The sequence below is a fragment of the Salmo salar genome, chromosome ssa10, assembly GCF_905237065.1.
Source record: "Salmo salar chromosome ssa10, Ssal_v3.1, whole genome shotgun sequence".
NCBI lineage: Eukaryota > Metazoa > Chordata > Actinopteri > Salmoniformes > Salmonidae > Salmo > Salmo salar.
The window spans coordinates 96,113,477-96,137,868 of record NC_059451.1 but is presented as its reverse complement, the minus strand read 5'-3'; the positions used below and the strand labels follow the sequence as shown (position 1 = coordinate 96,137,868).

General features: G+C 45.5%; 1 protein-coding gene across 1 annotated transcript; it reads right to left on the bottom strand.

Moving 5' to 3' along the window:
- Positions 1-56: 56 nt before the first annotated feature.
- Positions 57-23,737, bottom strand: LOC106561332 (nuclear factor of activated T-cells 5). Its single transcript, XM_014125176.2, has 12 exons — positions 23,456-23,737; positions 20,026-20,154; positions 17,100-17,769; positions 9,844-10,027; positions 9,539-9,729; positions 9,254-9,426; positions 8,907-9,041; positions 8,684-8,736; positions 8,461-8,593; positions 8,164-8,345; positions 4,434-6,480; positions 57-4,301 (listed from the first exon to the last, which is right to left on the bottom strand). Exons 1-12 carry the CDS (start codon positions 23,523-23,525, stop codon positions 3,832-3,834), a joined length of 4,437 nt encoding a protein of 1,478 aa, XP_013980651.2. The 5' UTR covers positions 23,526-23,737; the 3' UTR covers positions 57-3,831.
- Positions 23,738-24,392: the final 655 nt, after the last annotated feature.

Sequence of the window (24,392 nt, the reverse complement as noted above, 5' to 3'; positions counted from 1 at the left end):
ATCACTAAATTGAATACATTTTAATATCCAGCCACCATTGACCCAGAAGAAAACAGTTGAAGCAAAGACCTTCATCTTTATTTACTCATCATGTAGCAGCAGAATGAGAAATATCACAAAAATACATTTCATATGTATGACAAAACAGAGGGTAAGTTCTGACGCATTGTCTGAATAGATGAAGCTCTACAAGCAGTTGATAGGTGAAACTGATAACACAAAACACAGCTCACTCTGTTGGCAATAGAAGTCTTATCACTTCTCCTTTTGATCTCATGTCCAGCTCTTCACAGCAACACTGACAAGCACACGCCGACAATCAGAACAATCACCTTCCTTTTCCATCTCACAACTATGAATCTCATCAGTCCTGAAATTAGGATAGAAACAAACATGTATTCAGTTTACGTGTTAAGCTGCACAGCAGTTCCAAGAGTGAAGGTGATCACATTTGTAGTATTGCAACCAGGGATGGATGCATTAAATCACACCGCATTGGTTAAGGTGGTCATGGAACTAAAAGCAGATCACTGACACTATCTAGACTGAAGAATGACTTGTCAGAGTTCATCTAGAGATAGAACATTAGACAGAGAGGTGCAGTCTTGACTCACGACAAAGGGAATCTGGTAAACATACTACACTGATGGTTTTTCAAGGCACACAGAACTTCACAACTGATCACCCCTATCTCACATTTCAACATGGATATTCATATTCGCATGAGATAATGACAACTGATTTGTGGATGAAGACCATGTGTGTGCTATTTTTCCACTTCAAAGTGAACATTTTTAGCTAGTATTTTCAGATGAATGTGATGAATTCAAACAGTTAAGCAATAGATACATCGAAGTGAGTGTGACAGTAGGCCTTGGAACATGAAACCAGACATTAGACCCACAAAATAAATGTATTTCCACACATCCATCGTACCAAAGGGTCAATATTAGGATACCTCAAATATTTCCTCTAAAAACAGTAGAATTGGTCCAGTACTAACAGATTTACCACTGAGGTAAAGCTACATTCATCACACAGAGAGGAGATACTCGGAGGTTGGCTTCATCTATTTGTATGGCATTACTATTCCACAATATGTGCTCTTGAAAATCCCCCATTGAAATAGGAGGCTTGGGCGTCAGTATTTAGAGATGTGATCATCTATTGTGTTTAGGACAAACTGACATTTTGGATAGGTGAAACCAAATTGTGTTCAAAATAGCATACATCATCTGTGGGAATAAATAACTCATTTCTATGCTGGAATAGTGTCCATTTCAAAGCGTATGGTTAGCTTAGAATGAGTTTACTACTGTTGGCCAGAGTTCTACATGAAGACATCTGGTAGTATACACACCTAATTGTACACTGGAGTTCGTCCAATGTTTTAACAATTATATACTGTACTGCATACATCAGAAAATCATGTAATCGGACTCATGGGTAAGAAGATTTCTAAATGACATTTTAAAATGGAGTAGACATACTTTCTCAGGACAGAATGATAAAATATGAAAAAGGTCAAATGCCTACATGAGCCTATAGGGATCTGAGCAACAACTTAAAAGTGGTCATTCCATCTGTTTGTCAATATGTCAAAACAGACTACTGCTTATTGGATATGGAATAACAGTATCACCTTTCATCTAAAGCAGGGTAGAGCAACATGGGTTCAAATGCATATTCATTTGCATGAAAATGACAGAAGAGGCAAAACTGTTGGGAGAGTACCTTACAAATGTAATTTAAAAATATTTGTACAAAAACACAATGTTAATATCCATGAAAGCTGCATGAGTTAAAATGAGTAAAAAAAGTACAAATGAGTAAACAAACATTAGGATGTTTTGAACAGAACATATGTTTTCAGTAAGTCCAGATACACACCCCTCACGCTGCCTGTTCACAGCCATCACTATAGAAACACAATTAAGACTGAACCACAAGATTAATATTCGTTCTGTTGATATGAGTATAAAATATTAGTATAAACATGGCATTAGAAGTGTCCATCACATCTGCACATAGCACCATAGATAACATGAGAATGGCTCTCTCTATGGCTGTGTTTAAATAGGCAGCCCAATTGATATTTTTTTCACCAATTGGTCTCTTGACCAATCACATCAGCACAGAAAAAGATCTGATGTCAAAAGATCAATTAGTGGAAAAAGATCAGAATTGAGTTGCCTGTCTAAACACAGCCAAAGTAAGAGATTTTAAGCACATGTTCCAATGCCCATACAGGCATAGCATACATGTGGAAGTTCACAGGAAATGGTATGCTCGTGTGGATATTGGAACAGCCTTTGTGATGCTGTGAGTCCCTAGTGACGTTGCATGGGAGAAGTACTGCGTGTCTATTTCACACAGCTCTGCCCTGAACACTGGCAGTACTAGTTCAACATCTGTCAGTACATGAACCAGAAACCAACTAAAAACTACAACCACACCACACACAAGACAAGGTAAAACACAGTCTGTTAAGTTACGCAGATTGTTACAGTACACAGTAAATTGTAGGCTACAGATTGCAATATGCTGTAACTCCTTTAGAAAAATGACACACACCCACTCGTATGTGTACACACAATGTATCGACTTAAAATAGAAATATTTTGTGGGGGCAGAGATATGCAAGCCTACGAACAGGACCTAGTTACACACACACATCAAAACGAAGACTGTATACTCACTATGGGAAGTCCGACTGAATTGACAGACAGACACTGACTGGATCACTTGGTATAAATAGGCTTCAGATGAATTCAACACTAAGACAAAAAACATCTTTAGAAAAATCTAAATTATTACTCCAAAAATATGGTGAAAATGTATAAATGCATGGGCAATGTGTTAAACTGTATACCTTGACAAAAAGCATTACAAATGATTATTTAAATGGAAGTCGACAAGTACATGTGCTCTAACCCCAGAGCCTCTGGATGGATATAAGGATTGGCTGGTCACACAAGACAGTTTATAAAGTGCTTAATGTTTATAACACCACACAACGCTTCACTTTCCCCAGTAGAAAGCATCCTTCCATTCACAATATACTGGAAATGCTTCCAAATCCAATTCTAAAATCCCCCCACAAACACAAGTTGCAGAACATAAGCAAACTAAGCATTACAATGGAGAAAGCCTGTGTGTACTAATACGCAACTAAATGCAAACTATGGGAAGTGCCAAAAGAAGAGATGAGATATGTTGGCCAGATACAGACTGCTGTATGATATGACTGAAGCTGTGCTGTACACTCACAAGAACACAGCAAGATGCCTTCATCTGGCTGCCCTTCTCTTTCACTCTCTCGCTTTTAAATCTCAATCCATCTACCATCCGTCACTCTCTTTTGCTCCAGCTTTCTGTATCCCTCTCCTGCTCTTTCTCCGATCTCCCTCCCCCCGTTAGGCCATCAATAACACAGTATAGTATGAAATAGAAGAACCACTGCATACGTGAGACTGATGGATACAGGAGTTACTGTCCTCTGTTCCAGCAAGAGGAGTAGTCACTCAACCAATTCATCATAGCGACGCCTGCCCAGCCGTCTCTGTCTATGAATGCATGTACAGACACTCATCAAAATATGAGCTAGGGGTACACGAGCACATCTGATCAAATCTTTAAAACGTCTTCATTACTTCATGTTCTTAGGAGGTTCATAGCATGGCCAGACATCTCTACCCCCATTATCCATATCTGTGTTGCTTGTAGGGGTTGTATTGTAAGCAGCAGACACAACCTGGCCCAGTCTGGGGTTCAAAGAGTGGGCAGAAGTTACTAGAACCCCCATCAGTGTATCGGTGGTCAGAGTAAAGATCACTGCTCCTGTAGGCTCTCCAGCAGGTCCTCTATCTTCTCCATGTTCTGGGCGGTGCTCATGGGGGTCTGGAGGTTGGTCTGCATGGGGGTCTGGAGGTTGGTCTGCATGGGGGTTGTTTCTATGGTAGTCTGTATGTTGGTCTGCATTGCAGTCTGTATGTTGGTCTGCATTGGGGTCTGTATGTTGGCCTGCAAGGCATTTTCTAAGCTACTCATGGCGTTTTGTAGATTAGTCTGCATGGGTGTCTGTAGATTAGTCTGCATGGGTGTCTGTAGATTAGTCTGCATGGGTGTCTGTAGATTAGTCTGCATGGGTGTCTGTAGATTAGTCTGCATGGGTGTGGTGGTCTCGCCCATGTTTGGGTCCATGAGAGGCTGTATGTGGCTGGCCTGCAAAGGGTTGTGGTTCTGGGGCTGGCTCTGGGCAGACATTGTAGGACCAGAGGACGTCATCAGCTGGGAGGAATCTGAGGAGAAAGAGAAGGATGCCACACAAACACTCTGAAATGTATCAATGGGGTATTATATATCAAGTAAGTAAATATTCCTTTACTATTGTGCATGCGGAGTACTGATCCTGTCAGGTAAAGCAGTCTCACCGTCCTGGAGGCCAAACACAAACAGGTTGGGTTGTCCTCCTGGCTGGCCAACGTTCCCACTCACTCCCGTCTGGAACAGCTGCTCTGGGGGTCTCTTACCAGGGGAGGATGTGGTACTCTGCAGTCCCACAACCCCCAGCCCACTCTGCATTACGAAGATAGTTTCCCCTGCTGCAGCCTGGTTTCCTAGTTCCTGTGTGGCCATGCTGCCCTGCAGACCAGAAAGAGAACCCTGTGGCAGGAACAGCTCCACCTGCTGGCTGGGAGGGCCACTGACTGAGCTGGAGCCCACCTGCATAGGTTGCTGCCCCTGGAACAGACCCTGCGGAGGGGTATTTCTGGAGGCGGGGGTCCCCCCTACAGAGGAGCTCTGGTCCTGGAATAACATGGGCTCCACTGGGTCCGTCTGGGCCACCTCTACCCTGACCCCCACCATGGTGGGCTGGGAGAACAAGAGGGAAGCAGGGGTGTCCTGGGGGCAAGGGGTGCTGTTGCTTCCCATGGACGGGCCCTGGGCCTGGGTACTAAAGAGGAGGGCTGGGGGCAGAGCCTGGGGTTTGAGGGAGGCGGTGCAGAGGAGGAGGCCGGTGGGCTGGGCCTGAGGGTGCTGGCTGGGGGGCAGAGGGCTAGTCTGGAACAAGGAGCTCTGCTGAGCCATGGGAAGCTGCTGGGTTTGCTGTAGTTGTGTCTGCTGAAGGGACTGCTGCTGGTCCATGGGGGTGCTCTGCTGCTGCTGGGCCTGGAACATTGACATGGTCTGGGGCTCACAGGTTGAAGTCTCCATGGAGGACAGGAACGCTAGCTGCTGTTGACTACCCTGGTTAGAGAGAGTGTTGGGAGAAAGGAACAGTGTGGACCCTGTGGCCTGCGGCTCCTGACTGAGGTTACCACTGGTCAGCACAGTCAGAGTGTTCTGTAGCAGGGCTGCCTGGTGCTGGGGGCTGGAGGTCTCCGACAGAGGCCTGGGGGACTGGAAGAGCTGCTGGGGAGGAGAGGAGTGGGAGGGGGGCTCCTGGGGGAAGCTGGAGGTCTGGATGGTGAGCAGCTCCCCAGTCTGCTGGAGGAGAGACACAGGCTGCTGCTGGGGCTGAGATGAGGAGTGGATCTGGGGCTGGAGGAACTCAGTCTGGAGCTGCTGCTGTAACTGTTGTTGATGTAGCTGGTGCTGTTGCAGGTTGCCTAGTGCTTGGTTTTGTTGTTGTAGGTTGTCCAGTACTTGGTGCTGCTGCTGAAGTTGTTGATGATCATGTAGCTGTATGTTGCCAAGTACCTGCTGCTGCTGTTGAAACTGTTGATGTTGTTGTAGGTTACCCAGTATCTGTTGCTGCAGTTGTTGATCCTGTGGCTGTAATAATAATTGCTGTTGTAGCTGTATGTTGCCAAGGACTTGCTGTTGATGTAACTGCTGCTGCTGTTGATGCATGTTGCCAAGGATCTGCTGTTGTTGCATCTGTAGGTGTTGTGTGGCTAGAGAGCCCTCAGCTCCCCCCAGTCTCAGGCTGTTCATGGTGTCCTGTACGTGTTGCTGCAGTGAGTCAGTGGAGGGCGTGGGACTGTACAGCACTGAGTTGAGCTGCTGTTGAGCCACTGCTGCCTCCATAACCTGTTGTACCAGGTCGCTTCCCCCTGCCTGGAGCTCCCTTACTGCCCTCTCCAGCTGGGCCACCCCGTCCTGGGGGAACAGGGGGAGCTGGGGCTGGGAGTGGGGTGCCATCTGGGACATGTCCACTACCACCACCTCACTGCTGGGGTTGGAGGAATCTTGAGGCAGGCTCTCCTGGGGGTCCCGGAGGAACTGCTGGGGTACCTCTGGAGGGACAGGGGGGAGGGTGGTGTTGTCGCTGGAGACAGGGAAGGAGGTGGTTGGGGCGATGTCCTGCTTCTGGATGGTGCAGAGGGGCTCCAGGGAGGGGAAGACCGGGGACTGGGGGAAGTCAACCTCCCCAGGCTGGAGAGGCATGGGGCTGGGGAAGGACTGAGTGCTAGGCGGGGTGCTGGAGCTCAGCTCCAGGGTTTGCTGGACCGAGACGAGGGTGTCAGACGACGGCTAAAGGAAGGAGACAAAAAGAGAGGAATTAAATATTTTCTAGAATCTACACACTTCCCTACAATTTGCCCAATGACTCTGGATCCCGATGTCTTCTTTTATTGATACAACTAAAGAGTGACGTCCCAGCCAAACCATCTGATACAAATGTACAGTCGTGGCCAAAAGTTTTGAGAATGACGCAAATATTTTTCTCAGATGTTACTATGGAATACTGAAGTATAATTAAAAGCATTTCATAAGTGTCAAAGGCTTTTATTGACAATTACATGAAGTTGATGCAAAGAGTCAATATTTGCAGTGTTGACCCTTCTTTTTCAAGACCTCTGCAATCCGCCCTGGCATGCTGTCAATTAACTTCTGGGCCACATCCTGACTGACGGCAGCCCATTCTTGCATAATCAATGCTTGGAGTTTGTGGGTTTTTGTTTGTCCACCCGCCTGTTGAGGATTGACCACAAGTTCTCAATGGGATTAAGGTCTGGGGAGTTTCCTGGCCATGGACCCAAAATATCGATGTTTTGTTTTCCGAGCCACTTAGTTATCACTTTTGCCTTATGGCAAGGTGCTCCATCATGCTGGAAAAGGCATTGTTCGTCACCAAACTGTTCCTGGATGGTTGGGAGAAGTTGCTCTCGGAGGATGTGTTGGTACCATTCTTTATTCATGGCTGTGTTCTTAGGCAAACTTGTGAGTGAGCCCACTCCCTTGGCTGAGAAGCAACCCCACACATGAATGGTCTCAGGATGCTTTACTGTTGTTGGCATGACACAGGACTGATGGTAGCGCTCACCTTGTCTTCTCTGGACAAGCTTTTTTCCGGATGCCCCAAACAATCGGAAAGGGGATTCATCAGAAAAAAATAACTTTACCCCAGTCCTCAGCAATCCCTGTACCTTTTGCAGAATATAAGTCTGTCCCTGATGTTTTTCCTGGAGAGAAGTGGCTTCTTTGCTGCCCTTCTTGACACCAGGCCATCCTCCAAAAGTCTTCGCCCCACTGTGTGTGCAGATGCACTCACACCTGCCTGCTGCCATTCCTGAGCAAGCTCTGTACTGGTGGTGCCCCGATCCCACAGCTGAATCAACTTTAGGAGATGGGCCTGGCTCTTGCTGGACTTTCTTGGGCGCCCTGAAGCCTCCTTCACAACAATTGAACTGCTCTCCTTGAAGTTCTTGATGAGCCGATAAATGGTTGATTTAGGTGCAATCTTACTGGCAGCAATATCCTTGCCTGTGTAGCCCTTTTTGTGCAAAGCAATGATGACGTGACGGCACGTGTTTCCTTGCAGGTAACCATGGCTGACAGAGGAAGAACAATGATTCCAAGCGCCACCCTCCTTTTGAAGCTTCCAGTCTGTTACTCAAACTCAATCAGCATGACAGCGTGATCTCCAGCCTTGTCAACACTCGCACCTGTGTTAACGAGAGAATCACTGACATGATGTCAGCTGGTCCTTTTGGTGCAGGGCTGAAATATAGTGGACATTTTTTGGGGGGATTCATTTCATTTGCATGGCAAAGAGGGACTTTGCAATTCATCTGATCACTCTTCATAACATTCTGGAGTACATGCAAACTGAGGCAGCAGACTGTGAAAATTTATATTTGTGTCATTCTCAAAACTTTTGGCCACGAGGATACAAGGATCCTGGGATAAACATGACCGGTATATTGCTCCTACCTTGAAGAGTGCTGTGGATGGGTTATTGCTGGAGACCTCCATAGGGGTGACCTCCTGTCGTTTGACCAGTTCACCAGCAGACTGGGCAGGGTCAGAGGCCAGAGACTTGATCTGGTCCTGGAAGATGCAGGCCTTAGCCAGAGAAGACCCCTCGGTCTTCACAGACATGTCCAGGGAGTGCTCTGGTGTGAGACAGAACAAAAAAGCAGGTTAACCAAGAGAGAGAAACACACACATTGTATTCCATAGAGGGAGCCTTAGTGAACCCGTCATCACTCCTTTCTTAGCAGGGCACACCTGAGTCTGGGGTATATGTGAAGGGCTGTACGTCATGTGACCTCCCGGCATTGGTCATGATGTAGACGCCCACAGAGACAGGAGAGGAGACAGACAGGTTGTGGTAGGGAGGAACCTTCACTATCACATGATTCTAGAGGAAACACAACATCATCATTAGGATTAGGACAAAGTCAGCTCATGATCCGTATGCATCTCTCATGCAATGATATCAATGGGCTACCTGATGGAACAGCTCCATGTCAATCTCTGCCTCAGCCTGCCACGAATTATCATCTGGAAAAGAATCAATGTTTTATCTATATATATATATATATATATATATTTTAAAGCCACTCAATGAGGAGACATTACAGACACCACAAACAGAGGAAGAAAGGGATATGAGGAAAGGGAAAAAGAGGACAGGAAAGAAAGGAAGAAGGCAGGCAGGTTAGTGCTGGTACCTGCTGGGTTCTCATGGAATAAGACCTTGGTTCCTTTGAGGAAGTTCTTCCCTATGATGAAGAGCTCCTCTCCTCCTCTCACTGAACAGCTGTGGAGACTCTTCTTCAGGATCTCTGGCACCCCCGCTGGCTGGGCTGGGGAAGGACACACAGCAGAGTATGAATAATTGCGGTCCACAAAACCCTACTATTGGAGCTACGTGGTGTGCCAGCTTTTGTTTCAGCCTGACATGAACACACTGCATTGAATGAACATCAAACAAGCACATATACATCCAAATGTACTTTATACTCTGGATAACCAATAGTTATTTGTGTTTGTATGAATATGGTGGTAGTTGACTCACTGCAGAGGATGGGTGAGGAAGTGGTCTGCAGGGTAAGGACAGACCCATCAGCATGGGGGATGTTGACTCTAAAGGCCAGCCTGGCCCGGGTGCTCTTCTTCTTGGACCCGGCAACCCCAATACGAGCCTCCACGTCCGCGTTACGCAGCTTCAGGATCCCCACACAGTCAACCCTGTCAAGATTCAACGTTACAAAATGTTCAGATGGTGAAACAAACACACAGTAACACACTGATATTTCAACAACGCATCTATTTTCATTAACTCAATGAATGAGTCCCTTACGCTAGTGACATGGCGTTGCTGGGCTCCAGAGGGACCTCTATGACAGTGGTTCCCTCGATGTCCACTTCCTTGCAGGCTTTGGTATTGCGGCCTGTCACCCTGCAGGCCTGGTAGAACCCATGAGGCTTCACTCTGCCTGTGTCACTGGCCACAAACACCTGCAGCACCACCGGCTCACTGACGCCCTCCAACTGGAGAGAGAAGACGGTGAGTAGAGTTGAGAGTGCAACACAGCTTAACACACAAATCAACCTAATGACTAATACAGTTTATTTTAAATTGGTTGGAAAAAGAAAGCGTCTCACCTTGACCGTGGGAAAGCCCTGTTGGGTGCGGTCTTTGACAGAGCCGCGGCTGCCCTCGGTCAGGTAGCGCGCCCGGTGCTGGGTCTCTGGCTGCAACAGGATCTTCAGCTCCTTGCCCTCGCTCTTCTGGGGGTACTGACCTGACAGAAGACATCCCTTCAGCAGGCACCCAGCCTCCAGAGAACTGGAGAACACACAACACAAATAAATTCATTAGACCCTAATCTATGGGTTTCCCATGACTGGGAACATAGATATATATGTTGGTCACAGATACCTTAAAAACAAATAAACACAAGTAGGGGTATGGATCCGAAAACATGTCTGTATCTGGTGGGACCACCATTTGCTTCATGCAGTGCGACATCTCCTTGGCATAGTTGATCAGGCTGTTGATTGAGGCCTGTGGAATGTTATCCCACTCTTCTAATGGAGCCGTGCATTATCATGCTGAAACATGGTGATGGATGTATCTCTGTGCATTCAAATTGCCATCAATAAAATGCAATTGTTTTGGTTGTCCGTAGCTTATGCCTGCCCAAACCATAACCCCACCATGGGGCTCATCCACACGACACCATACACTGTCTGCCATCTGCCCGGTACAGTTGAAACCGGGATTTATCTGTTAAGAGCAAACTTCTTCAGCATGCCAGTGGCCACCGAAGGTAAGCATTTGCCCACTGAAGTCAGGTTACGACGCCGAACTGCAGTCAGGTCAAGAACCTGGTGAGGACGACGAGCACTCAAATGAGCTTCCCTGAGATGGTTTCTGACAGTTTGTACAAACCCACAGTTACATCAGCTCTCCGGGTGGCTGGTCTCAGACGATCCCGCAGGTGAAGAAGCCGGATGTGAAGGTCCTGGGCTGGTGTGGTTACATATGGTCTGCGGTTGTGAGGCCAGTTGGAGACACTGCCAAATTCTCTAAAATGATGTTGGAGGCAACTTATGGTAGAGAAATTAACATAAAATTATCTGGCAACAGCTCTGGTGGACATTCCTGCAGTCAGCATGCCAATTGCACGCTCCCTCAAAACTTGTGACATCTGTGTCATTGTGTTGTGACAAAACATAACATTTTAGAGTGGCCTTCTATTCTCCCCAGCACAAGGTGCACCTGTGTAATGATCATGCTGTTTAATCAGCTTCTTGACTCTGGGGCCAACACCCCTGTCAGGTGGATGGATTATCTTGGCAAAGGAGAAATGCTCACTAACAGGGGTGTAAACAAAACATTTGAGAAACACGCTTTTTGTGCGTATGGAACATTTCTGGGATCAGCTTATTTTTTTCCCTTTTTTTCCCCCACAGGACCAACACTTTACATGTTGCATTTATATTTTTGTTCAGTCCAAAATATTTTTTATTTTACCCCTTTTTTCTCCCCAATTTCATGGTATCCAATTGGTAGTTACGGTCTTGTCCCATTGCTGAAACTCCCGTACGGACTCGGGAGAGGCAAAGGTCGAGAGCCGTCTGTCCTCTGAAACACAACCCAGCCGATCCGCACTGCTTCTTGACACAACGCCCACTTAACCTGGAAGCCAGCCGCACCAATGTATCGGAGGAAACACCGTACAACTGGCAACCGTGTCAGCGTGCATTGTGCCCGGCCCGCCACAGGGACAAGAACATCCCTGACGGCCAAACCCTCCCCCAACGACACTAGGCCAATTGTCCGCCACCACATGGGTCTCCCTGTTGCGCCTGTACTCAAACCAGGATCTCTAGTGGCGCAGCTAGCACCGCGATGCAGTGCCTTATACCACTGCGCCACTCGGGAGACCTTAACACTTTAATTCTGTCATGGAAATAAATGTCCACGTCATTTCCGGTTTTATATGGCTTTAGTTTTCCATGTGGACCAATTTAATTGGTGAATTCTGAAAACCTAGCCAAGGATTGTTCCATAAGGTTGTATTTTTAGCGAGTGATAATGGTTCTTGTAGAATAAGTTAAAATGTTCTTCCATATTGTTAATGTTCTTAACTATGAAGTTGTTAATGCTCTTAGCTTTATCCTTTGAAAATAGACACGTGAAAAGATTCTGGGGATGAACATATGTACTCATTGTTCCTCTTTAGTGCATTTAACAATATGTAACAAGTAAAAGCTTTGGGTAGCGAGTTGATACAATTCCAAGACTGGAACACACCTCCAGGCTGGGTAAGGGCTATTTGACCAAGGAGGGTGATGGAGCGCTGCATCAGATGACCTGGCCTCCACAATCACCCAACCCAATTGAGATGAGTTGGACCGCAGAGTGAAGACTGTTCAAAGCTGTCATCAAGGCAAAGGGTGGCTACTTTGCCTTGATGACAGCTTTGTTTAACACTTTTTTTGGTTACTACATGATTCCAAATGTGTTTTCATACTTTTGATGTCTATTCTCCAATGTACAAAATAGTAAAAATAAAGAAAAACCATGGAATGAGTAGGTGTATTCAAACTTGACTGGTACTATATAAACTCAGCAAAAAAAGAAACGTCCTCTCACTGTCAACTGCGTTTATTTTCAGCAAACTTAATATGTGTACTAGAGGTCGACCGATTAATCGGAATGGCCGATTAATTAGGGCCGATTTCAAGTTTTCATAACAAATCGGTATTTTTGGTCAACGATTTGCCGATTTTTTTTTTTTTACATATATTTTTTTATTTTATATATATATATATATATATATATATATTTTTTTTTTTACACCTTTATTTAACTAGGCAAGTCAGATTAAAAACACATTCTTATTTACAACGATGGCCTAGAAACGGGGGTTAACTGACTTGTTCAGGGGGGGATTTGTTTTTGCAACCTTCGGTTACCAGTCCAACGCTCTAACCACCTGCCTTACATTGCACTCCACAAGGATTAACAGGCTGACTACCTGTAACGCGAGGGAAGCAAGAAGCAAAGGTAAGTTGCTAGCTATCATTAGACTTATAAAAAAACTATCAATCTTAACATAGTCACTAGTTAACTACACATGGTTGATGATATTACTAGTTTATCTAACGTGTCCTGCGTTGCATATAATCGATGCGGTGCCTGTTAACTTTCATTGAATCACAGCCTACTTCGACAAACGGGTGGTGATTTAACAAGCGCATTTGCGAAAAAAGTACTGTCGTTGCACCAATGTACCTAACCATAAACATCAATGCCTAACAGGAATATTTAGACTTAGCCACCCGTTAGATAAAATACGGAACGGTTCCATATGTCACTGAAAGAAAAAAAAAAACGTTTGTTTTCGAGATGATAGTTTCCGGATTCGACCATATTAATGACCTAAGGCTCGTATTTCTGTGTGTTTATTATATTATAATTAAGTCTATGATTTCATAGAGCAGTCTGACTGAGTGGTGGTAGGCAGCAGCAGGCTCGTAAGCATTCATTCAAACAGCCCTTCGCTGTGCTTCAAGCATTGCGCTGTTTATGACTTCAACCTGGGTGGGTATAATTTGTGGACCGTTCCAACAGGAATCTTTTCCAAAAACTTCGTAAATAACAAGGTTTCCAAAAAACAACGCATACAAAGTTGTATAGCGGCAGAATAAGATACCGGGTAGGGAGTGGTCTATTTCATTGCGTTTTTCACTCATCACGTTTATTCCAAAAACTGTCTGTCCTCACATGTCTGTTTGCCTATGGACAAACATTAAGAATAAGCTACGTGGTGAGTTGATGCCTATTCAGCAGCTAGTTAGCTAGGTTTGTATGCGTTGCTACTTTGTATGCATTGTTGGTTGGCAACCTTTTACTTTACGTTTTTTGGAACAGATTCCTGTTGGAACGTTCCACAAATTGTACCTACCCCTTCAAGCCTATCAACTCCCAAGATTAGGCTGGTGTAACCGATGTCAAATGGCTAGCTAGTTAGCCGGGTGCACGCTAATAGCGTTTCAAACGTCACTCGCTCTGAGACTTGGAGTAGTTGTTCCCCTTGCTCTGCATGGGTAACGCTGCTTCGAGGGTGGCTGTTGTCGATGTGTTCCTGGTTTGAGCCCAGGTAGGAGCGAGGAGAGGGACGGAAGCTATACTGTTACACTGGCAATACTAAAGTGCTTATAAGAACATCCAATAGTCAAAGGTATATGAAATACAAATCGTATAGAGAGAAATAGTCCTATAATTCCTATAATAACTACAACCTAAAACTTCTTACCTGGGAATATTGAAGACTCATGTTAAAAGGAACCACTAGCTTTCATATGTTCCCATGTTCTGAGCAAGGAACTTAAACATTAGCTTTTTTACATGGCACATATTGCACTTTTACTTTCTTCTCCAACACTTTGTTTTGCATTATTTAAACCAAATAGAACATGTTTCATTATTTATTTGATGCTAAATTGATTTTATTTATGTATTATATTGAGTTAAAATAAGTGTTCATTCAGTATTGTAGTAATTGTCATTACAAAAAAATAAATACAAATAATAATAATTAAAAAAATGTAAAACGCCGATTAATCGGTATTGGCTTTTTTTTGGCCCTCCAATAATCGGTATCGGCGTTGAAAAATCATAAATCGGTCGACCTCTAATGTGTACATATTTGTATGAACATAACATATAACAGACATAAACTGAACAAGTTCCACAGACATGTGACTAACAGAAATGGAATAATGTATCCCTGAACAAAGGTGTGATCAAAAGTAACAGTCAATACAGCTGGTGGTCACACCAGATACTAAGTACTGCAGTGCATCTCCTCCTCATGGACTGCACCAGATTTGCCAGTTCTTGCTGTGAGATGTTACCCCACTCTTCCACCAAGGCACCTGCAAGTTCCCGGGCATTTCTGGGGGGAAATGGCCCTAGCCCTTACCCTCCGATCCAACAGGTCCCAGAAGTGCTCAATGGGATTGAGATCCGGGCTCTTCGCTGGCCATGGCAGAACACTGACATTCCTGTCTTGCAGGAAATAACGCACAGAACGAGCAGTATGGCTGGTGGCATTGTCAAATCAAATTTTATTAGTCACATGCGCCGAATACAACAGGTGTAGACCTTACAGTGAAATGCTTACTTACGAGCGCCTAACCGACAATGCAGTACCAAAAACCGCACTGTCCGTTAGTTAGGGTAGTATGTACATGTTAATTCAAGTGACTATGCATAGATGACAACAGAGTGGCAGTGGTGTGGAGAAGGTAGGGGCAATGTGAATAGTCTGGGTAGCCATTTGACTAGATGTTCAGGAGTCTTATGGCTTGGGGATAGACGCAGTTTAGAAGCCTCTTGGACCTAGACTTGGCGCTCCGGTACCACTTGCCATGTGGAAGCAGAAAGAACAGTCTATGACTAGGGTGGCTGGAGTCTAACAATTTTACATTTACATTGCCCTGTCGTTCTCCGCTAACATCAAGGCGGTGACCCGATCCTGTAGGTTCATGCTATACAACATTCGCAGAGTACGACCCTGCCTTACACAGGAAGCGGCGCAGGTCCTAATCCAGGCACTTGTCATCTCCCATCTGGATTCCTGCAACTCCCTGTTGGCGGGGCTCCCTGCCTGTGCCATTAAACCCCTACAACTCATCCAGAACACCGCAGCCCGTCTGGTGTTCAACCTTCCCAAGTTCTCTCACGTCAACCCGCTCCTCCGCACACTCCACTGGCTTCCAGTTGAAGCTCGCATCTGCTACAAGACCATGGTGCTTGCCTACGGAGCTGTGAGGGGAACGGCACCTCCGTACCTTCAGGCTCTGATCAGGCCCTACACCCAAACAAGGGCACTGCATTCATCCACCTCTGGCCTGCTCGCCTCCCTACCTCTGCGGAAGCACAGTTCCCGCTCAGCCCAGTCAAAACTGTTCGCTGCTCTGGCACCCCAATGGTGGAACAAGCTCCCTCACGACGCCAGGACAGCGGAGTCAATCACCACCTTCCGTAGACACCTGAAACCCCACCTCTTTAAGGAATACCTGGGATAGGATATAGTAATCCTTCAGGATCTGAGGACCCATGCCAAATCTTTTCAGTCTCCTGAGGGGGAATAGGTTTTGTCGTGCCCGCTTCACGACTGTGATGGTGTGCTTGTACCATGTTAGTTTGTTGTTGATATGGACACCAAGGAACTTGAAGCTCTCAACCTGCAACACTGCAGCCCTGTTGATGAGAATGAATCATGCTCGGTCCTCTTTTCCCTGTAGTCCACAATCATCTCCTTTGTCTTGACCTCCTCCCTGTAGGCTGTCTCGTTGTTGATCAGTGTTGTGTCATCAGCAAATGGAATGATGGTGTTGGAGTCGTGCCTGGCCGTGCTGGAGGGTCACGTCAAGATGAGCCTGCAGGAAGGGTACCACAAGAGGGAGGAGGATGTCTTCCCTGTAACGCACAGCGTTGAGATTGCCTGCAATGACAACAAGCTCAGTCCGATGATGCTGTGACACAATGCCCCAGACCATAATGGACCACCTCCAAATCGATGCCGCCCCAGTGTACAGGCCTCGGTGTAACGCTCATTCCTTCGACAATAAACGTGAATCCGACCACCACTCCTGGTGAGACAAAACCGCGACTCTTCAGTGAAGAGCACTTTTTGCCAGTCCTGTCAGGTCCAGCGACGGTCGGTTTGTGCCCATAGGCGACGTTGTTGCCAGTGATGTCTGCTGAGGACCTGCCTTACAACAGGCCTACAAGCCCTCAGTCCAGCCTCTCTCAGCCTATTGCGGACAGTCTGAGCACTGATGGAGGGATTGTGCGTTCCTGGTGTAACTCAGGCAGTTGTTGTTGCCATTCTGTACCTGTCCCTCAGCTGTGATGTTCGGATGTGCCGATCCTGTGCAGGTGTTGTTACACGTGGTCTGCCACTGCGAGGACGATCAGCTGTCCGTCATGTCTCCCTGTCTTAGGCGTGCCCTGGCCACATCTGCAGTCCTCATGCCTCCTTGCAGCATGACTAAGGCACGTTCACACAGATCAGTGACCCTGGGCATCTTTCTTTTGGTGTTTTTCAGTCAGTAGAAAGGCCTCTTTAGTGTCCTAAGTTTTCAGAAGTGTGACCATAATTGCCTACCGTCTGTAAGCTGTTAGTATCTTAATGACCATTCCACAGGTGCATGTTCATTAATTGTTTATGGTTCATTGAACAAGCATGGGAAACAGTGTCTAAAGCCTTTACAATGAAGAGCCGTTCAGTTATTAGTATTTTTACAAATTACCTTGAAAGACAGGGTCCTGAAAAAGGGACGTTTCTTTTTTTGCTGAGAGAGAGATAGATAGATACACACACTATGCAACCTACCTGGGCTTGGGGCTGGCCTTGTCTGGGCCCAGCTGAGACAGGACAAAGTGTGGGGCCTTGGCACTGTCTGCATCAAACACGTCCATGCTGTCCTCTGGGGGTGCAGGCTTGGGCCCGGGCCGCTGGCGGGGGGTGCGTTTACGGGATTTGCGGGGGACCTCTGTGTTGTCGTTGTAGGAGCTGGAGCTGATCAGGCTGAAGTTGGAGGCTGAGTCGTCGGCCCAGATGCTGCTGCTGTGTTCTGAGTCTGGCCCTGCTGGCCCGGCCGGGGCTGGATCCTCCTGGCAGGACATACTGCTGTCATCAAATAGGTCCTCTGGAGGGGGGGAGATGCTCAGCACTGGCCTCCGCTTAGAGGGGGTGTTCTGGGGCTGCTGGGCTCCCACCCCCCCTGCTCCTGGGTCTCCTCCTCCTGTTCCAGAGCTGGTCCCACTGCAGCCTCCCCCTCCAAGGGTAGACAGAGCTCCCTCTACCCCCTGCATCTCTGATCCCCCTGGGTCTCCAGAACCCTCTCTAGGGGCACTGCTGGGATGGTGGAGGAGGAGGGGGGGCTGGGGCTGTTCCATGGCTGAGGTAGAGGGGGCTGTGCTGGGTCTGGGGCCAGTGCTGCAGGGGTCTCCCATGTCTTGAGAGGAGGATGGAGAAGGGCTGGAGGTGGAGGAGGTGGCATCTGGAGAGTGGAAGATGGCATTGTTAGTACAGATGCCAATACAGGGCAGGCTAGCAGTCCCATTCAAACAGCTTCATTTGACCATGATTTAACTAGAAATGTCCTTCTTCCCAACTCTAAATTGATTTGAAGATGTTTTGTGTGTGGCTACATTCCCTTACTGTGCATGCCAGAGCTCTCTGGTGTTGGTCAAATTTTCTGAAGTTAAAGTTGAGAATGGTACAAATAGGCCCCATGTTTCCCCCATTGGAATGTTTATTCCTACTACAACTTGCTCTTTAAAAATCAACGGCATGCTTCGTAAAATTGTTGCATACACATTGCCAGAAACAAAAAAACAGCAAAATCTGGTCAGTCAGACTTTCCTCTTAACAGACAAATTTGCTAACTAAAGATGCGGTGCCAAATTAAATGTAGAGGGAGGCTAGAGCAGTTTGTGCATACAGTATTAGGCCTATACAATGGTCTGAACATGCCAATTGGAGGATTGGGTTTGGACTGAGCGTAGCCATGGCAACAGAATAAACAAGGCTCTGACCTATGGAGCAGTGACCTGCAGGCCATTTTATATGCAGCCACCCCCTGCCTCAGAGGGAGGAAACTTCCTGCAATACAAATGAGACAGCCAATGAGCAACAAGAGCTGATCAGTCATGACTCAACTTCCTGGCAATCCGCAAACTGAATCAATGAAATACTGTTGTGAGGATATAACTTTTTAAGTTGTCTCTTCATAGATTTGTAATGCTTCAGTACAGCTGTGGCAGATATGTTTGGTGTGAAAAGATAGCTTGGGACCTGTCATCGCACTAAAACTGAGCTTGAGGTAGAAGATGCCTGTAACCACAGATCTAGGATCAGATTACCCTAGCCTGGCACATGTAAGGCATGAGAACGAGAGTCAGAGGAGTTGGCTAAAACACATATAGATCTGGGACAGGCTACCCTACACTCCAATCCTAACAGTAACCAATAAGGGGGTTAAGAATATATCAAAGCCTGTATCAGTGATTATGGTCAACTTATACCTATTTCGGGTTTACTGTGCACAATGACAGCAGCCACAAGACTACCAAGTTCAGTCAGCTTCCTGTGATAAAAGGAAGTGGTCTACTAGTCTAGGGTATGAGTACTCTGCCATTTTCAAAACCATTTCACGTTCTGTTTTAATACCCCATTCACTGAAGTGACACTAGCACGTCATTCGTTTCTGATCTCGAGATATTTCTTTATGCTAGTCTACATGACTTAGTGTGTTTGTGCGTGTCATCTTATCTTGTTCACAGAAAGGCTATAGCAGACAGGCAGTTCAGATCCTTATCTTGTTCACAGAAAGGCTATAGCAGACAGGCAGTTCAGATCTAGACAGGCGTGCTAATTCAACACAGAAAGGCTATAGCAGACAGGCAGTTTAGAACCAGACAGGCGTGCTAATTCAACACAGAAAGGCTATAGCAGACAGGCAGTTTAGATACAGACAGGCGTGCTAATTCAACACAGAAAGGCTATAGCAGACAGGCGTGCTAATTCAACACAGAAAGGCTATAGCAGACAGGCGTGCTAATTCAACACAGAAAGGCTATAGCAGACAGGCAGTTCAGATCCAGACAGGCGTGCCAATTCAACACAGAAAGGCTATAGCAGACAGGCGTGCTAATTCAACACAGAAAGGCTATAGCAGACAGGCGTGCCAATTCAACACAGAAAGGCTATAGCAGACAGGCAGTTCAGATCCAGACAGGCGTGCTAATTCAGAAGTGCTAAAAGGACAAGATAATTGCTTTGCTAATTATAACCTGCTGTTTTCACCTCTTCCCACCATCTGAGAATAAAAACTAACAATAGAAACTGACGGTAAATACAGTCTCTAGTGATGGGTTTAATTAATTTACATCTCTCTAAGTAAGAGAGATGAAAACATTGAACAATCAAACGAATGAAAACAAAACAGTTAATTATATTTTGATTATAGACTCTAGAGTGACAGATTACAGGCAACAGTAGTGTGTAGCCTAATATGACTTTAGGAATATATAGACCAAGGCCGTGCTCATTCACTTTTTTTTAACTATATTTATTCCCACTCTCTCACACCTAGCACCCACCACTAGGCACTCAGCAGGAAGGGTGGAGAGTTGTTCCCTAGACACTGATCTAAGGTCAGCCTAATGTTCTGCCTACTAATGATCTAGGTGAGGTTATGAGGAGAGTAATCTGATCCTAGGTGAGACTGGTGGGTTGAGAGTGAGGGGCTTACCTGAGGCCAGGGATGCAGAAGGGGGCGGTCCGGCCTCTCCCCCACTCTTCTGGCTCATGGTGGGTGTGTCTGTCTGGGAGGAGGACGACTGCAGCTGGAGCTCCTTAGGGAGGAGGTCATACACAGACTCTGGTGAGGAAGAGGAGGATGAGGAGAGAAATCAGGGGGTTTAAAAGTGCACCAAACACCACTAAGAGTGAGAGGTCGCCTGGTTGCTAAGAAACATAGCTCATCAACACTCTGACAGATAAATCTGCTGTGGATATGCAGCGTATCCATCTAGCATATGTAGCCTAGCAAGCAGTCATCTGATCTGCCTTTAATGAGTCAACCCCAGCAGCATAGTGACCAAACCAAAAGGCTTAGGCTAGTCCTACCTTAACCAACAATTCTCAACTCCATCATTCCCGGTGGCCATGAGTTTCGGCAGAGTGTAGCCTACCTCCGACTACATTGAATCGGTATCAGTCGATACTTGTAAAAATATCCATAGGTACAAGTTACGCATGAAAGAATGGACATTTTTACAAGTACCGACTGATACCTACTTGATGTGGTTGGAGGTAGACTACACTCCACCAAAACGCATCGCCTCGGCACTAAACTCACTCGCTTCCCCATACCACAGTATTTCTCTCCTTCTAGTTCTCCATACTAGCTGGGGTCTGCTAATTTGCTATGGAAATTAGACATTTGCAAAAGCCCCATAATGTTTGCATGAAGCGAATGAAATCAACAGAAAGATTGTGATTTGTGCAGATTTTGATATAGCGATAGGTCAATGTGGGGGGAAGAGCACAGCAATAGGCCTAGATTATAACAATTCTCTTTTATTAGCCAAGGCCTACAAGTCAGCCAAGTCTTGCATACTTCCCCTACTACAATCCGATTACCTCACCACATACTTTTCTGTCGGCTGGCTACACACTGCTCACATTACACTAGCTTTGAAGTTGTGCCAAGCCAACGGTCAGACTATTTTTTTTCTTTCTTGCAGCTGGCCCTTTGCTTTGATGACACCGAAATGTGTTTGTTACAACTGCCAGCCCACAAGCTGGACGCCAAAAATCCACCAGTCTCTAGCAATGCCCAGTCTTCTAACATGCATATTTAACTCATAGGTAATCATGCACGCCAGAGTTCACAGCTACAGCTTGTATGCAATATTTAGACACACGTCTGGTTCTATGAGATTAAAAGACAAAGATCCTACCCGAATACAAGGCCAGACATTGAAATACAATAGGCTGCCTAGGTCATGGATAGCATAGCCTAGATCCAGTCTATCCACGGGCTGATTGTTTTTTGAGCGGATGGTCGGGGGCCCGAAGATAATTACAAATAATTTGTAAACTGCAAATTGACCGCAAGAAGCCCAAACAGATATAATACGACAAAAACAATCATTTCAAACCTTGGTTACATTTGTATCCCATCACGTCTATTATGCGTGAGAATACATGGGAACAGATTGCTAAATTAAAATCACTTCGAGCTGATTTCCTAGTGTTTTTACGGTCTCATGTCCAACAATGAAAATAAATAAATCATTTTTATATTTTGTACTCATTAAACTTGGGAGGTCAAATAAAACCACCCGGGCCAAAGTCGGCCCATGGGCCACCAGTTAAGGAAATAAGATGTAACCAATCTACCTACAGTAAACAACTATTTATGAATTCTCCTTAGCCAATTACTGTCATATAAATAAGCTACACACTCCTCATCACATTCAACAGCAGCACCATATGGCTAGCTCATGTTAGCATGGCAGGGCCTTTAATATACTGCAGTATTAGTGTACCACACACAGGGTCTGGACAGATGTGTCTGAACCATTGTATCAGCAGGTAGGCTAGTCCATATACAGGGCATCTGTAGATTGTGGGGAAAGAGAGTTTTCAGAATTCAGAAGAAGAAAAAAACATTGCTTTAGGCCTACATCAGAAAACAGAAGTCAAAACACACAGTAGCATTCCTTCGCTGCAAGCCCCTATCTAGGCCTAGATGACTAGCCAATAAGGAATAAGACGAGAGGTTCAAAACCACTAGCAGACCTCAAGCACCAAGACAGCAGTGCGTCTATAATTCTGTTTATTTTTTTTAAGTTATGCTGAGGAATTGACACCACTATCAACGCATGCCAGTCTTATCTTGCACCTGTAGAAGGTATTTTGACTGGAACCTCCCAGGCTTTGATCACTTCCGGACACAGCTGGACTGGAGGAGGAGTGGGCTGAGCAGTGAGAGGAAAATGAAGCCTGTTCATAGCTGTTATCACAAGAGCAGCCTTGCATCCGTTATAACTCAGTCAGCACCCACCACATCAGCTGGCAAAGTAGCCTAATCAGACACACAAGATACAGTTAGGCTTGGACATTAGACGGTTCTATGAAACCGGTTTGTAGGTCAAGCTTCACATTTATCTTACTACTATAACAAGAATAAAATGCACTTCACTTTTGTTATTCAGAGTGAAAGGGGTTACATTGTTTCAATATGGGGACTAGATGTTATTCAAACCAATACAATTAGGTAAGTAGATCATATTGATAATATAACTAGCTATCATGTTAAATATAATAATGAATAGTCTGATTTCTGAACATACCTTAACTTAACTTTTGACAAGGCCTGCCAATTAGCTATTTACTGTAACATATGTGACCAAACAATTGATTCCCATTCAAAATCCTATTACCCCTAACCCTTAAGCCGCATTTTTCCTTTTGGGGACCTGCGACATTTCCCCTCTTGTCCGAATGTTCCTTGTTTAACTATCCTTGTGAGGACTTCTGGTCCCCACATGGATAGTAAAACCACAAACACACACAGTTGTAAGCACAACGAAAAGGGGGGCACTTTCACGCGTTCCACACCAGGCAGATGACCTGGTTTTAACCTGTTACGCGCCTAAATGCTTGCCAACTGGTCTAGTCTGATTCTCAGCATTTGGTTTACCGAGCCATGGCAATGGAGCCTGGTGGCTAATGTAGCCAACTAGCTAAACCATCGTGACACATTCAACAATACATCGAGGAGAAGTTTGTTACTATACAACTTGAACCTAGCCTTAGAAATCGTTTAGATATCACGCCGCCCATAGTCATGGGACCGAACCACAACGACTGCCCCGAGGGAAAACAATAACACAACACGCCTCCTGCTGCTAGCTAATGTTAGATGCTAGTTGCTCCCTATAGTTTGTCCATCATGCACACATTAGCTAACTAGCTATCGCGCATCAGCTCTCTGCATACTTTAGATAGCCAACGAACAGTACTAACGTTAGCTAGCTAACGTTATCTAGCCAGCCAACTAGCTAACGTTATCTAGCCATCTACCCGTTAATCAGTCATAGTCCAAAAACAATAGGAAAACTGTTCAACTGCATCTATGCCACAAGGCATAACATTCGTATAATTCTTACCTTTAGAGTAAAGGGATTTGGGGGAATTAAGGTCGAGATCCGAGCTGAGGGATATAAAATCAGAGGGCATCGCAGCGCTTCATCTTCACCTGGATCAGGACGAAGCCAGTCAGCCAACAAACATTAGCGAGCAATAAACCAACAAAATATGACTACAGTACAAACAATAAATATTGCATCTGGGTGAAATAAAGTGATAAGAAACAAAAGTTAAATGGACCCAGACAACCGTTAATTAGCACGAACTATTCTGCTAGCAGCACTGACGATGACGTCACGATTTTTTTCTTGTAATGAGGAAACCTTCAAAATAAAAGTCGGCACTTCAAAACAGTGCAAGGTGAATAATCAAAAGATATAACATTTTAATAAATGTTGATTTGTATTGTGCTTATAAGGAATTTATCGAAAAACATTATTTTAAGACCACTATTGAAAAAGACAATGTTCAGACTGGTATGTTGACAATATTGGGCTTATAGTGAAACAACAATTCTTGTAAATGTAAAAGTGCGATTGGGAGTAGGGGTTTGTAGAATCTATAATATATATGGTGTCATTTCATGGGTAACCTAAAGTAGCAGGCGTAAAAGAAACGCCTGAAACTAGATCTCCTAGCCTACAACATACTGGTCTTGACGAGAAGACAAAAACTGTTGGGGGAGGTTCTCCTCTGCACTGTTCAACCAATCCAGTAAATGTGGAGGAGGAGTTAAGATGGAGTTTCACCTTATTAAGGTCCAAAAGCGAAAATAATGTCACAGGCACTCTTTCCACTGTTTTGGGGACTGACCAAGGGTGAACATCTGCCCCCTCACATTGACAATTTCAAGTTGAAGGCCGACCGCGGTACTGCAGGCATTGTTTCCAGAAAACAGGATCTCCCATTAACAGGATTTCCCATTATATTGAATGGGGAAATGGCGATCTTCTTAGT